Source organism: Orcinus orca, chromosome 16 (assembly GCF_937001465.1).
Source record: "Orcinus orca chromosome 16, mOrcOrc1.1, whole genome shotgun sequence".
Taxonomy (NCBI): domain Eukaryota; kingdom Metazoa; phylum Chordata; class Mammalia; order Artiodactyla; family Delphinidae; genus Orcinus; species Orcinus orca.
In genome coordinates, this window is record NC_064574.1 from 50,653,994 (window position 1) to 50,668,688 (window position 14,695).

A 14,695-nucleotide genomic window follows, 5' to 3' on the forward strand; every position below is an offset into this window, starting at 1 on the left:
GGGCCTGACTCCAAAGCTCATCTTGCCAAGTGTCAGACACCACAGATGAGATCCTAAACGTGTCCAGAGAGAAAAACCTGGTCACATGCGAAGGATTGGGACTTTCTCCAGAGGGCTGTGGGCCACCTCAGCAGCAAAGCTGGCTGCCAAAGACAGAGGAGCAAAGTGATTTTCATTTAAAATTAAGCAGTCAGAGTGGGTGGTTAGCCCAGATGGTTAGAGCGTAGTGCTGATAAAATTGTGCATCTAGCTCAAATGTGAATTCACCTGGAGCAAAGAATAAAGGCATTTTTCAGATATGCAAAGGCTTAAGAAATTTATCCTCTGTGCAGGATCTCTTGAGAAGTTACTGGGTAACAGGATTCAGGAAAATGTGGGGAATAGAGAAGGGAGGAAGCTGTAATAGGAACCGGGAGTGAGAGCCCTAGTCCAGGAGCGGCCCGGGAGAAGTTCTCGGAGAGTCCCAGCAAGGCATCATCCTCCGCTCCTCGCTCAGTCGCACCCACGTCCAACCCATCCGGTCCAGCCCAGGTCAGCTCCTTCTCACCACCTGGCCCACCCTTGTCCACGCACCGGACGCCCTGCGGGGCTTTCTGCATCCGCGGTTGCCCCCTACCGTCCATTTTTCTAACTGCACCCAGGGTGGAGCTTTTAAAAGGAGACCGCTCTTGGTCACTCATTTTCTTACTCTCCCTAATTTTTCTTACCATTATCTGCCATCTGATGTATTGTACATGTACTTTATTTGCCCCCTTGACGTGTGAACAGGAACTTTGCTTCATTCTGTGCCCTGGAAGAGTGCTTGCTGCCTCAGCGGGCAATTAGTTAATGTATGTTGAATGAATAAATGTTTCCCATGTCACCTCAACGGCCTTCTGGGCTGAAATAGTACCTCTTTGAGAAGTCTTCCCAGATCGCTCCCCAAGGTCGCCATAGGACGTTCTGCCAAGACTGAAGGTCCTATATCTACGCTGTGCATTGTGTCAGGTGGCTAACGAGCCCTTGACACGTGGACAGTGCAACCAAGGAACTGACCCGGTGGCTGATGGCTACCGTGCTGAACGGTGAAGCACCTGTCCCAGGACATCAATCAATACCCGAAATCACCCCAGTTGCGACTTCTTCCTAGTCTGTGGCCCGTTTCCCTGCAAAGGTCGTGGCCTGCGGAGAGCGGGCCATACCTCTGGGCGGGCGGCGAGGCCGCACACGCGTTTGGTGCCCAGTAGGAGTTTGTGGAGGCACGCACGTGTGAGCTCAGGAGAGATTGGGGCTCGCGAGCGGGGGAAGGGCGGGAGGAGGTCACTCCGGGAAGACCGACGCGGAGGCTGAAGGAAGGCAGGCGGGCGCAGAAGTGCTGGACTCCAAGCCACCTGCCGCGCAGCCTAAAGCACACTGCCCCGCCCACCAGGAACCACGCCCACTAGGGCCCCGCCCCCATTGCCCCGCCCTAGCGCAGGCGCAGATACAGCCGCCTGTCCCGCGCGTCTTCCGGCTCGCAGGTTCGCCGCAGATTCGTCAACAGCTGCCCCTAGTACCGGCGCCACAGGCTCAAAAAATTCAGCACCAGCTCTACCAGGGTCCCGGGAACTTTTGCTCTGCGGCCGCGTGAGCTGGACCGCGAACCGAGCGCAGAGCTGGGCCGCGGGGGCTGTGACGAATCGCCGACGGGTCGGTATGGGCGGAGTGAGCGGGACGCAGCGCGCCGTGGCGACTCTGCGGACCCGGCGGGTGCGCGCTTCCCTGTGACCGCTGCCCGTCCGGAGGTCCCCGCCCGCCCCGACACCCCATCCCGTCCCCCGAGGACCGCTGCCCGCCGCGCCACTAGGTGGGCTCCGGGCGCACGCTGGGGAGCGGGCGCGGGGCCGGGCGATCGCTAGCCGGTCTCCACACCCCGAGAAGGAGCGCGCGTGGACCGGGCTGGGCGAGGAGGCCCAGGCCAGTGGGGACACTTCTTGGGCCCCTAGTGCATCCCGACCTAGTGGCTGGGTGCACTGGTGACAGACAGGTGTCTACTTAATGGCGCTCGTGCTGCAGGGGCGCCCGACCCGAAGTAAATGCAACCTGCAGATGGTTTTGGTTTCTGGGAAGGAAGGGAGCTTGGCAAGGTGAACCACAGGTGGATACGTCAGGGAGTTAGAAGTGCTGATGGGTCTCCCAACCTCAGCTCCCTTGACATTTGGGTTTGGATACTCCTGTTTTGGGGGCTGTCCTGCGTAATGGGGTATATGGGATGTTTACCAGCATCCCTGGCCTCAGCCACCCATTAGAGGCAGAGTAGCACCTCCGGTTGTGACATCTAAGGTGTCTCCAGACATGGGTCCCTGGGGCGTGGTTGCCCTTCTGCAGAGGGCACCATGGAAGCCTTGGACCATGAAACCTTCCCTCCTCGAGGGCGGGAGAGCGGGCTTTCTGAGAATATGTGAAAAGTGCTTCCTTATCCGAGACTAAGTCCCACGTGGATGATGACAGCTCCCTGGACTTCCTTTCTCACGTGCCTTTCCTGTGAACTCCAGGATGGATCCTGAGGTCTCTGCCGTCCGGCTCACCGTCTGGGAGGCTGTTCACATCCTTTCATCTTCTGAGGATGGGGGCCGCATCTTCTGTACCCTGGGGTCCCTGAAGCGCTATCTTGGTGCAACGGAGAATCCAGCCCTCCCTGAGGAGCAGGAGGAGTTTGTCAGGATCCACTTTTCCACCTTTCTCAGATGTCTGGTCAGCAAGCTGAGCCCCGACTGGCTGGAGCTGCTGCCTGACGGCCAAATGGAGGAGCTGTGGGCCAGCTTCTTCCTGGAGGGCCCGGCTGACCAAGCCTTCCTGGTGCTGATGGAGTCCATCGAGGGTGCTGCCAGGTGAGCTGGGCTGGGTCTGATTATGGGGTTGCTTTAACACCTGAAGGATTTCGAACCAACGGGTTCTTCAAATTCTGTGAGAGTTTGGCATCCTGAAAGGTGAGAGAATAAAACCTGTGCACATCAGAGCACTGAACTAAAAGCGGGTTGCGTTAATCTCCTGCGATGGGAAGGCCCTAGCCCTCTGTCTTGCCATGTGGGCCAGGGGGCAGCAGGAGTGTTTGCATCCAGGCTTAGGTGGTCTAGGTAGGCAGTGGGCGTGGCCATCCTCCTGGGGCCCCTTAACTCTGTGGCCCCCAGCTCTGTGTGAGGCACCCCAGCAAACTCATTCCCTCAACATCAAGCCCACCACGGTCCTTGCGGGGAAGCTGTGTCATTGGGAAGCTGGATTTTCAGCTGGAAGTCAGTGGGTCAGGTGATTCCAAGGTGGGGAAGGTGCGTGGGGTTGGCAGGCTTTCATGCCCCTCCTAGGAAGCGAGGCTGTTTACACCTGCTCTTGGTTCAGCCCCAGCTTCTGTCTGATGAAGATGGCGCAACTGCTGGCCAGGTTCCTGAGCGTGGGCAGGATGGCCACTGTGATGGAGGGGCAGTGTCGGCAGCAGGCAGGGCCAGCCTTCCCCCTGCTCCAGGAGACACTTCTCACCAAGGTGGTGGGCCTGCCCGATCGCCTGGGCAACCGTCTGCAGCGGGAGAACCTGGCCACATTCCTCCCTCAGAACTACTTCCCTCTGCTGGGCGAGGAAGTCCTGCGGGTGCTGCAGGTGGTCGTGGACTCTCTCCGAGGTGAGAGCCCCTCTTCTAACAGCCTCCTCAGGCCATCGTCCCCTCCCTCCCTCCCAGGGCTCCGGGGACTTTGCCATCTCTGGCAGTGCCATCATCCAGTCAGACGTTATCACATGTCTGGGGCGGCAGCCACCCAGCCGTGAAGTTTCACCCACAGCTCTGCTGCCTGGGAGGTGGAGCTGACCCGTAAGCCCTGCAGTCCTTGGTTGGATGTCCAGGTGGGGCTGCTCACCGCCCGGCCCCTCACTCAGAATAAGGGAACGTCCTCCACAGTCTGGAAACCAAAAAGCTCTTGCTGTGAGGAGGGTCCGTCCAAGGTGGCTGCCGGCTGCGGTGCCCATGGCCTTGTCATCGTGGGTGGAGGACCTCGGTGCTCTGGTGTCTGGTGGCGGTGCTGGGGGCCGACTCTGAGGGAGCTCTCTGTACCTGGGGGCCATGGGAGCAGCTTCCTGCCCACCCTCTCCACTAATCATGGTCTCTGGAGCATTAGGGACGTGGCTTCCCCACGTGTGTGTTCCAAGAGCCGAGAGAAGCCAGGGGCCATGGTGGCCTGAGTGGGGGTGGGCGTCAGGTGGTGAACAGCGGGCGGGCTGTCCGAGCCACTGCCCTTTCCCCCAGTGAGGCCCTGCCTTCCCTGCGGCCCTGGCCCCTGCACTGCCCCCACCCCGGCCCGAGTCCCTCATCTCGCCTGGATTCTTACCACAGTCTCCCACGTGCCCTCCTGTCTTGTCTGAGCTGAGCAACTGCATGATGCTGTTACCATGAGCCACCCTCAGAACCTTCCAGCACCTCTGCTCTCGCCTCCTCCCAGCTCTGGACTGGCGGGCGTTCCTGTTTGGGATGCCCCATGCTCTGGCCTCAAGTGCCTCTTCTCAGGGCCGCCTTTCTGGTCACCCTGTTTAGTGTCGTAGCTGCTGGCTTGTCCTCTCCCTGGAACTGACCATCCTCTACGGTGCTCAGAGGGGCCCCGCCCTGTTGTCCGACTTCACCCTCCCCCCCCCGCCCCGAATGAGCTGTGGGCTGGGGCTTGTGCGCACTGCCGACCCGGCGCTCAGAGTGGTGGCTGATGCAGGCCGGTGGTCCTCACGGGTGTTGAGAGAAATAGACCTAAGTATTGTGTCCTTGGGGCTGGAGTTGTGCCCACATCTCGCAGACTGTTCTGCCTTCGTGGACGCGGGTCGTGAGGGGTCGCCTGTCTGCCCACGGTTAACCGCACATGGCGAGTGGCTGCCCTGGGAGACGGCCAGGTGGCACTCGGCAGGGGGCCGCGGGGGTGAGGCCTGTGCTGCTCTGTGGGGCCCCCTTGTGTTTGCACACCCCTGCTCCCCCTGCTGTGTCCCTGAGCATTACTGTCTTGGGTGAGGGAACCACTCCGGGGGAGGTGTGCACCTGCGTTTCTCCAGCCCAAGTGTCCAAGCGGGGTTCCAGCTGGGCCGCCCAGCCCCTGCTCTGGCTGGGAGGGGCGGCCTGCCGGGGTGTCCTGAATGCCTCCGGAGCAATGTCCCCTTCATCCTGTGAGTGGCTGCGTTGAATTCTGTCTTGGCAGGATCCCAAACGCCCATCTTTAGATCTCAGATACTGCGTTTGCATCATGCGCGGGGCCATCTGTCTCCTGGTCGGTCCAATCACCCCTGGCTCCTCTGGGGCTGCTGCCGCCACCCACCCTCTCCTTGTTCCTCCGTCCTCATTTCCTCCCTGTGGCGCTTAGAGCCCCTCCTCTTCACTGGGCCCCTCTGGTGCTGCCGCCTCCTGGTGCCCCGCAGTGGTCCCTGCTTTGTAGGATCACTGTGAACATAATGCTTTTTAAATGATTATTTTCATTGGCTCTTTGAGTTGGAAACAATGCTGGTGCGGTTGGAATTAGACTGAACAAGTTGGCAGTTTTACAACGTGGGATCTGCCTGGAACAAGGTCTGTCTCTGCTCAGCCAGGTGCACGTTGATGGCCTTACCACCGTCTCCTTCCTGTCCCAGGTGGCCTGGACTGCTCCGTCTCCTTCCTGTCTCAGGTCCTGGGGAAAGCCTGCGTCCACGGGAGACAGAGTGAGTGTTCGTCGTGGGAGAAGCTGCGGCACGTCCCGGGAGGGGTGCGGGGAGTTGCTGAGGTCCCCTTGCCTGGGTCTGGCCCTGCTGGGCCCCTGGGTAGGGGCTTGGCTCTGTGACAGGTGGGCCTGTGGGCTGCAGACACTGGACGCCCCATGGCCCCTGGGCTCAGGGCCCCTGTGTGCTTCCCCTCAGAGGAGGTCCTGGGCGTGCTTGTGCCCCGGCTGACGGTGCTCACCCAGGGCAGCTGCCTCTGGCAGCGGGTCTGCTGGTGCCTGGTGGAGCGTGTGCCCGACTGGGCCATGGAGGCTGTGCTGAAGGGGTGCGTGGAGGCTGCCCCAGGGTAAGAAGTAAGGCATCCTTCCTGCTGCAAACGCTTCTCCCCCAGGAGGGCGGGCAGTGGGGATCCAAACGACTCCTGCCTATGTGGGGTCAACACTCACGGGACGTGGGCGGTGGCCCCTTTGTCTGGTGGCCGGTCATTTTGTAGTTTGGCTGTGCAAAAGCCCATCTTTCCCACTCCTGACGGCTGGGCTGGGCCGGGCCCCCCAGTCCACACCTGGCTGGACCGAGACGGAGGCTGCAGCTTCTCTGCAGCCTGAGGGTCCCTGTTCTCAGAAACCCAAATCATGCAGGAGGGTGTGCGGGGAACACAGCTTCCTCCCACCTGGTGGCTGTGGTGACTTTCCTGTGTGCCCGTCCACCTCTGTGTCTGTGAGCAAGGGGGTCTGCGGGCCATGTTCCTGAAAGGGCAGTGCTGGGTCGCTTGGTTGTCTTCGACGTTCCTTCAGACTGTCTCCCGGCATGAAGGGCCTGTTTCTCTGCCAAAGACATTTCTTCCCTGTTTGACTTCACATTTCTTTGATCCTGGCTGAGGGTGTGTGTTTTGAAGGCATCACGAACCATCTGATCGAGTCTTTTACTCGCCTGTGTGAAGGCTCCTCGTGAGGGGGGGCCCCCACCTTAACACAGGCCTGGGTCTGTCCTGGCCGCACCACTGGTTTGGCTTCTCTGAGACGTCCTAACTGCCCTGTGAGCCCAGCATACCGTGGGTCACTGGGTAGGGCTCAGCCTTCTCTGTCACCGGGGCTGTCGTGCTGTCTGCCCCAGGGCTGTAGGTCACTTTGCCTGGGTCTTTCTCTTCGACTTTATCAGTTTTCTTGTTTTTTCTTTTTCTTTTAACCTTCATGTCTTTGATTTGAGGGACGAGGAGGGGAACACAGCCTCACCTCCTTCCGTGCTGACGTGAGCGTGTGTTGAGCTCTCACTCGCTAAAGGAAGCAGAGGTCTCAGTCTAGATTGGGATCTGCAGACTACGGCCTTTGGGTCGAATATGGCTTACTGTGTTTTTGTAAGTAAAGTTTTATCAGCAAACAGCCACACTCAGCCGTGTACCTACCTGCCGTCGCTGCTCTCAGCTACCGTGTCTCTACAGAGCCTGATGGCCTGTCAGCCTGGCCCTTCACAGAGAAAGCTGGCTGCCCTGGTCTAGGCAGAGCATTTCACCTGGACTGGTCGGGGCAGGCAAGGGATGTCCTCTTGTGTCCAGTCGCTGGGCTCCCTGGTTTCCACATTTACTGGGAGGAGGGAGAGTTAGGACTGACTCAGGGCTGAAGCACCTGCGCAGCTCCCTGGTGGTTAGCGCGGAGCCCGGGGGTCCAGTGCGGATCCATGGGATTCGGAGTTGTGCTTCTCTCTCTCCCCACCGCTATGCCTCGCAGGCCTGAAGTCCTCTCACGGCTGCTGGGGAATGTGGTGACAAAGAGTAAGAAGGCCCAGTTTGTAATGACCCGGAAGCTGCTATTCCTACAGTACAGCTGCACGGTGAGGGTGCCGGCCGGGGGGTGGTAGCTGCGGCAGGCGGGGCTGGAGCAGTGCTCGGCTGCCCGGACATGTCGCTGTCCTTCAGCCCAGACTCGTCCCGCCCCTGGGCTCCCCGGGCCGGGTGGGTGGTGTCTGCCTGGCAGACGGTAAGAGGACGCCGGCTCTGTCGCAGATGCCCATGCTGCAGAGCCTGCTGGGCTACCTGGCCATGGACAGCCAGCGGCGTTCACTCCTCAAGCAGGTAAGCGCTGCCTGTGCAGGTAAGGGACCCTCAGTCCCTGCGGGAGAGCATTCCTGCCTGGGGTGGAGGGCGCTGGCTGGAGCCTCTCTGGGGCTGTGGGGACATGGGCACGAAGGCCCACGAGGTTCCGGGATGCGTTGGGGAGGCGGGGGCTGTCTGCCAGGCCGAGCCTACCACCCACCAGGCGCTGAAGGAGCTCCTGGAGACGTGGGGCAGCAGCAGTGCCATCCGCCATGTGCCCCTGGTGCAGCAGCGCTACGTCAGCAAGGCCATCCTCATCTGCCTGGCGCACCTGGGGGAGGCAGAGCTCCGGGACAGCCGGGACGGTGAGCACGCAGTGGGTGCCCCATCCCCACTGCCCCCGCCGGAGCCCCATCCTCCCCCCAGCTCAGCCCATGCGCATCGGTGCTTTCAGAGTTGTTGGCCAGCCTGATGGAGGGAGTGAAGAGCCGCCTGGACAGCAGCCTACCCCCTGTGCGCCGCTTGGGCATGATCGTGGCTGAGGTGGCCAGCGCCCGGATCCACCCCGAGGGGCCTCCCCTGAAGTTCCAGGTGAGCAAAGGCTGCGCCTGCCATGCTCTCCCTGAGCTGCCGACACTCCTGCCCCAATGTCACCCTGCCTGCCTGTGTCCAGGACCACAGAGATCTGTGCTTGGTGTCAAGTTGGCCCTGGTGGCCCTGCTGAGGCCGCGGCTGGGCGGGGAGTGGAGGCGCAGCCCCTCAGCTGGTGCCTGAGCACGTGTCCCCAGGTGGATTCTCTAGACGGGACTCTCAGGCCTCCCCTCCATCTGCCGAGCCCTCTGGGATGTCCTTGGAGACGGTGCCACATCTGCTCTGTGTCTGGGGGATTCCCAGGCCCTCCAGCCTTCAGCCCCCCAAGTGTCACCCTCTGCAGAGGGGGAAACCTGGACAGTTGCTCTTGAAAGACCGTTGGCTGCCAGAGGCCAGAAGCGCAGACTGCGGGCTGTGATGGGAGGGCCTCGCAGGGGCCCAGCTGTACCACTCCCACTGCTCCCGTCCCAGCCAACTCCAGCACATCTGCGTTGCAGTATGAAGAGGATGAGCTGACCCGCGAGATGCTGGCTTTGGCCATGCCCCGGCCCGCGGCTGACGGCCCCTCAGAGGCGGGGTGAGGGTCTCTGTGCCCCGATCCCTGGTCCCCACCTGGAGCTCTGGGCATGGTGGGCCAGGTGGGGTGGCTGCTGCACACCTGTTACTCCTGTCCTGCTATCGCTGAGGCAGAAGCTAAGATGAGGGCGGGGGCGGTGAGAGCGCTTCCTCGGGAAGCATGGGTTCTGGGATGAGAGACTTGTGGGGCACCCCTGAGGGATCCTTCTCTGTCCCCAAAGCCCGTCTTTCGCTCCGGTCAGTGGAGAGACTCCTGACAGAGAGACTGTGGACCGCAGTGGACCCCAGGCTGGGCCTGAGGGCTCCGACTCCGAGCTGGACAGGTGGGGGCAGCCCCACGGGGGAGATTGCGAGGGTCCTGGCGGGGCCCACCTCAGGGTGTGGGCCCTGCGGCGCCGGTTCCCTCTGCCTCACGAGTCCTCCTCCCACCTGGAAATCAGCCCACGGGGCTCTCAGCCCGGCAGCCATTCCCAAAGCTTCAGGGACTGGGGGTGAGTCCCGGGTGACAGGCAGGTCTGCGTGTCTGTTCTTCTTCCTCAGCGATGATGAGTTTGTCCCCTACGACATGTCGGTAGACAGGGAGCAGAGAAGCAGCAAGGCGCCCTCGTATGTGCGGGGCTGCTTGGAAGGTACGCCCCCGCCCCTGCCCCAGGTCCCCCGCATGCTGCCCACCCTGCCCGCCGGCTCCGCCTCACTCAGGCACCATGTGGGTTCTGGGCAGCTCTGACTGGGTCCGAGGACTGGGAACGCTGGGAGGCGGCCCTGTGGGCCCTCGAGGGGCTGATCTTCAGGAGCCCGGCTGCCACTCAGGAGGTGAGCGCATGAGGGCTGGGCTGTCAGGGTCGCAGGAGGTGGGTGATGGCTTGGCAAGGGCATGTGTCTTCAGGGAGCCCCATGTGGCCCACATGGGCCTTGGCAGCAGGGCCTCTGCCGGGGTGGGGGGCAGGGGGCGCAGCCCAGGCTCCTCAAGACAGGCCCCTTCTGTCGAGCACCCTAACCCTGTGCGCAGGTGAGCGTGGAGCTGGCCAAGGTGCTGCTGCACCTGGAGGAGAAGACAGCCATGGCGGGGTTCGAGGGGCTGCGCCAGAGGGCCCTGGTGGCCCTCACAGTCACAGACCCGGCTCGGGTGAGTCCCCGCGGCTGAGTGGAGCCCGGGTTGTGCCCCCAGCAGGGGCTGTGCTGGGACCCTGTCTCCGGGATTGTGGTCCTCAGAGGCCTCTCGTCCGCCCGGCCTAGGTGGCGGAGTACCTGACCGCACAGTTCTACGCCCTCAACTACAGCCTCCGGCAGCGCATGGACATTCTGGACGTAAGTGCCTGGGCCTCTGTCCCACTCATCAGGGCTGGACTGGCAGGCCTGGTGCAAAGCCCCTGGAGGGGGAGCAAGCATTTGCCAGAATCTATAGGGATGGGACCACAGGCCTCCCCAAGCCCCTTGTTGCCAGACCTGAGAGGCTGGGACCAGCGTCTGTCTGATGTTTTCTTGACAGAGCATGGGCTTCAGGGGCTGCATTCTTTGTTTTAGATAACAGTGTTACTGAGGTATGACGCACACACCGTAAAATTCAGTCTTAAAATAAGCAGAACGTGGTGGGTTCATACAGTGGAATATTACTTGGTCTTAAAAAGGAACGAAATTCTGACACCGTGCTCAGGGAAATAAGCCAGACTCAAAAGGACAAATAGCGTACGATTCCACTTACGTGAGGTCCCTGCAGCCATCAGATTCACAGGAAGAGAGCAGATGGTGGGTGCCAGGGGCTGAGGGAGGGGTGGGGAGTCAGGGTTTAATGGGACAGAGGTTCAGTTTGGGAGGATGAGAAGGTTCTGGAGGTGCTGGTGGTGACGGCGGCACCATGAGTTTACCTGGTGCCGCTGAGCCGCGCTGAACAACGATTACCATGGTGAACGATACACCACGTGTGTTCGTCACAGTGACACAGAGACTAAGACAAAGCTGAAAAAAAGTTCAGCGTTTCTGTGTTTACAGTTCAGGGGCGTTTGGTACTTTCCCGACGTCATGTGACCATCACGTCCACCTGCTTTCAGGACGTCCCATGTCACCCTCAAAAGAACCCAAGACGCTCCCTCCCCACCCCCAGCCCTGCAGTCAGTCTGCTCTGTCTGTGCATCTGCTTGTCCTGGGTGCTTCCTAAAAACGAGGTTGCACGTGTGGCCTCCGGGTCCGGCTCCGTTCACATATGGCCTGGGCTGGGGTTCCTTCTCTTATCCTGAGAGGTGGGGGTGGCGGGATTGGATGGGCTTCGGGAGAAGTGACCAAAGGTTTCAGGCTCGTCAGCAGGGAGCACGCCCACCTCCTTTCTGTCACCCGACAAAGTGAAGCGAGCCTAAGGGACTCTAACTGACTAGCATGGGGTTCCCAGAACCTCCCCCCTGAGGACTGCTGGGGCCTTCGAGGGCACCCGATTCACCTTGAAGTTTGGAAGATGTCATCCTTCCCCAGTGGGATGGCGGCTACCCCGGGTGTCTCCTCTCTTCTAGGTCCTGACTCTGGCCGCCCAGGAGCTGTCTCGGCCGGGGCGCCTTGGGAAGGCTCCCCAGCAGGGCTCCCCAGACCCCGGCTCCCAGCCTGGTGGTGCTGTGGTCCCGGCCTGGCGGGCGGTGGTGGAGGAGCGCGTCAGACGTAAGACCCGGCAGTTTTCCAAGGTCAGCCAGGCCCTGGGGTGGCCTCTTGGGTGGGACCTCTGCCCCGAGGGGACAGTGACCACAGTGTCCTGTGAAGGGAGGGTTTTTGGTACAAACTGAGTGATGTGACACATGCTGTTAGGGCATCACACTGAAGTGACTTTAAAACGTGAATGCAGCGTTAAAACGTGTGAAAACAGCCCTGAGGGTTCTCTGTCGGCAACAACTGGCCTGGCGTGTGCTGGGTCATTGGGGTCCCTCTAGGCCGGGGCTGAATGTGCTCTCCTGGGACGTTGGGCCATGTCTGGAGACATTCTCAGTCATCACCGGGGGTGGGGGGTGGTGCCTGCTCCTCTGGTGCTCAGGACCACCCCTCCCACGTGTCCCCGAGTGTCCCTGGTGTGAGGTCTCCAGGCAAGGCTGTGCCCTGTGCCCTGCCTGGCGCCTTGTGAGCACGTGTGTTTGGCAGGGCTCTGCGGGGCGGGCACCAGCCGTTGGCCCCAACGAATTCAACTCGGTGGCTGGCTACTTCTTCTTCCCCCTCCTTCAACATTTTGACAGGTGAGAGAGTTTTCTGGAGGCCTGTGATTTGGGGAACAGGAGCCCTGGCATCCGTGGGTGGGAGGGTCCCTAGGGTGGGGGCTAAGGTGGGATTTGGGTTCAGGGGGGTCAGGAACTCGGCTGTGATTGTTTGTAGCTTAAATCAAGTGACGTGAGGGCATTAGGCGTCAGGGTGTCCGTTATCTCCGGATGCTAGGTTCATGGTGGGGCCGGGGCCAGAGCCTCACCCTGGTGCCTCGACCCGGCGTGCCCTGCCGCCCCCGTGCGCATCCTTGTCCTGCCTCAGCCCGAGCGGGGTGCAGATATCCCCCAGCCATCGCCACGTGGGTGCAAGGCTCTGTGGACAGAGGGAAGGGCCTGGAGCCCTTTGCTGCAGAGGCCCTGCAGGTAGCGGTCCTGCTTCCTGATCCAGGCCCGGGCTTGACCAGGTGGCCTTGCAAAGTGACGGGGAGTCTGTCCAACACCTTCTTGTGGCTCTGGGCGCCATGTGGGGACAGGCAGTGAGGAGGGGCGTCCAGGGGCTTGGGGTGCCCTTGGTGGCCCACGAGGTTGGGGAGCCGGCCCCGAGTGCCTGGCCTGCACCATTCACTGGGTTCTGTGTTGTAGGCCTCTAGTGACTTTCGACCTTTTGGGAGATGACCAGTTGGTTCTTGGGAGACTGGCCCACACCTTAGGGGCCCTGATGTACCTGGCTGTGAACACCACGGTGAGCTGGGACCCCGTTCCTCTGGCATCTGATGGCTCACCTCCTGTGGGGTCTGCACCATGTTCTGTCCCCCTGTGGGCCTTGCCTTGGGACAGGAGTGTTTGGACCTGAGGATGGGGTCTGAGGCGGGGACTGCTGTGTGCCAGGACCCCTGCCTACTGGCTTCTGCTGTTTCAGGTGGCTGTGCCCATGGGCAAGGCCCTGCTGGAGTTCGTGTGGGCCCTTCGTTTCCACGGTGATGCGTGAGTAGCTACAGGGCTGAGGGGAGTCGGGTGAGGTGAGGGTCCTGAATCCTGCCGGAAAGTGGACAGTGGGAGGTGGGTGGCGGCTTCCGGGGTGGCCGAGAGGCAGCCTGGCTGGGCGCTCCTGCAGCAGGAAGGGCCGGCAGGGCTTCCCTGGCGTGGGTGGAGTGCGCCAGGCTGCGGCTCCTCACGGCTCAGGCTCCTGCCTTCTCCGCAGCTATGTGCGCCAGGGCTTGCTGTCTGCTGTCTCCGCCGTCCTCCTCAGCGTTCCAGCTGAGCGGCTGCTGGCAGACCTGCTGGACGAGCTGCTGGAGGCCCGGTCCTGGCTGGGAGGTGAGTGCTAGGCCGGGGTCACCGTGGCCAGGCGGCGGGAGGCTGGTGCAGCCTGGAGGGGCCGGGAGGCCGTCAGCTCGTGGGCAGCATGGCCCAGTCCCCAGCCCAGCATGAGCGTCATGTGGCTCCCGTTTGTGTGCTGAGTGTCCTCAGTGTGGGGGTGGGGACATGGCTGCTGTCGGGTCACTTTGACTTTGGGGAGTCCTGCAGGGAAGGCGCCCAGATGTGGGGGTGGCACCTGTATATGCTGGAAAGTTCCATCCTCAGCAGAGTTACAGTGGTGATTGGCATTTTGCCACATTTTCTCTGGCGGCCACCCCTTCCCCACACACGTGCTCTTTTTAAAAAGTCTCTGTGGCCAGTAGTACCCCCACCTGTGGGCACTTGAGCCATGGCCCTCAGAGCCACCGTGCCCGTGTCCACCCTCAGGGCTCGCAGCTCATCTGCATCCACACTGGCAGGCCCGGTGGTTCTGATGGCGGCCTTTCTCTCCCTTTCTGCCAACCCTGCCCGGCGAGGCAGCCCATGAGCCTCCTAGGCTCCTGCAGGCCAGCCCCCCCCACATGGGTGTCTGAGCACATCTGCATTCGGTGTGTTGGGACGGCTCGGGGCCTTGTGCTGTGGGTGCAGGTGCCTCCCCGGCCGGGCTCCTAGCCCCAGGTGCTAAGGAGCCCTTTGCCGGCGTCTGAGGAGATTCTGGTGCCACGCGGGGCTCATTCAGGAGGCCTCAAATGAGAGCAGCTGAAGAGGGCTGGCCCGCTCAGTGCTGTGACGCTGCCCACGCTTCCATTTCTCTCTTTGCAGACGTGGCCGAGAAGGACCCAGACAAGGACTGCAGGCTGCTGGCGGTGAAGGCACTACTGCTTCTGGAGAAGCTCCGAGATAAGCTCCTCCCGCTCTCCTCTCCTTAGCCCCCGACCCTCGGAAGGCACGTCCCACTGGAAGAGTGTGGGCTGGGGGCCAGCACGTGGGGCGGAGGTGCAGCTGGTACAGCCTGGAGTGTCTGCGGCTCAGCGAAGACTCTGCATCAGGGCCTCGGGTTCTGCCCCCCCCAGACTGGGACTGGGATGTGGCCTCTGAGGCTTGGGCTCCAGGATGGCTGCTCAGCCCGGTGCCTCCGTGCAGCCTGTAGACTGCAGAGCTGGGGCCACTGGGCCTGGGGGCTTCTTAGCAATGTGCCCCCACCCCTTCCTCACCGAAAAGGCCAGGGACTTTAAGAACAACAGAAAAGGAAGAATAAAAGAGGTGCAGGAGCTCTTTATGGTTCTCACTCCTGCAGGGAGCCTGGTGCCCACACACGGCCCCCTGAAGGGGAGACATGGAAATGGGGGCAGGAAGGGG

The 14,695-nt window shown here is 61.6% G+C and overlaps 1 protein-coding gene across 3 annotated transcripts; it reads left to right on the plus strand.

Annotated features, from left to right (window-relative positions):
- Nucleotides 1–1,526: 1,526 nt before the first annotated feature.
- TELO2 (telomere maintenance 2) lies at nt 1,527–14,607 on the plus strand. 3 transcript variants are annotated; one of them, XM_033429201.2, is made up of 21 exons: nt 1,527–1,825; nt 2,514–2,849; nt 3,355–3,632; nt 5,560–5,674; nt 5,847–6,017; nt 7,396–7,498; nt 7,671–7,739; nt 7,924–8,065; nt 8,155–8,291; nt 8,789–8,868; nt 9,089–9,190; nt 9,408–9,496; nt 9,589–9,680; nt 9,877–9,993; nt 10,104–10,175; nt 11,369–11,533; nt 11,982–12,073; nt 12,680–12,779; nt 12,957–13,021; nt 13,239–13,354; nt 14,159–14,607. In XM_033429201.2, the coding sequence occupies exons 2-21, from the start codon at nt 2,515–2,517 to the stop codon at nt 14,263–14,265; spliced, it is 2,547 nt and encodes an 848-aa protein (XP_033285092.1). In that variant the 5' UTR covers nt 1,527–1,825; nt 2,514; the 3' UTR covers nt 14,266–14,607. The 3 variants fall into 3 exon arrangements, with proteins under 3 accessions (XP_033285092.1, XP_012388658.1, XP_033285093.1); XM_012533204.3 differs by having other exon boundaries at nt 1,531–1,825; nt 5,606–5,674; nt 5,870–6,017; XM_033429202.2 differs by lacking the exons at nt 1,527–1,825; nt 2,514–2,849 and having other exon boundaries at nt 3,501–3,632; nt 5,564–5,674.
- Nucleotides 14,608–14,695: the final 88 nt, after the last annotated feature.

Coding starts and splice junctions, on each gene's coding strand:
- TELO2 (XM_033429201.2), top strand. CDS start 2,515: ATGGATCCTGAGGTCTCTGCCGTCCGGCTCACCGTCTGGGAGGCTGTT. Junction 3,633..5,559: donor GGTCGTGGACTCTCTCCGAG/GTGAGAGCCCCT, acceptor GTCTCTGCTCAG/CCAGGTGCACGTTGATGGCC. Junction 9,191..9,407: donor TCCGACTCCGAGCTGGACAG/GTGGGGGCAGCC, acceptor CTTCTTCCTCAG/CGATGATGAGTTTGTCCCCT.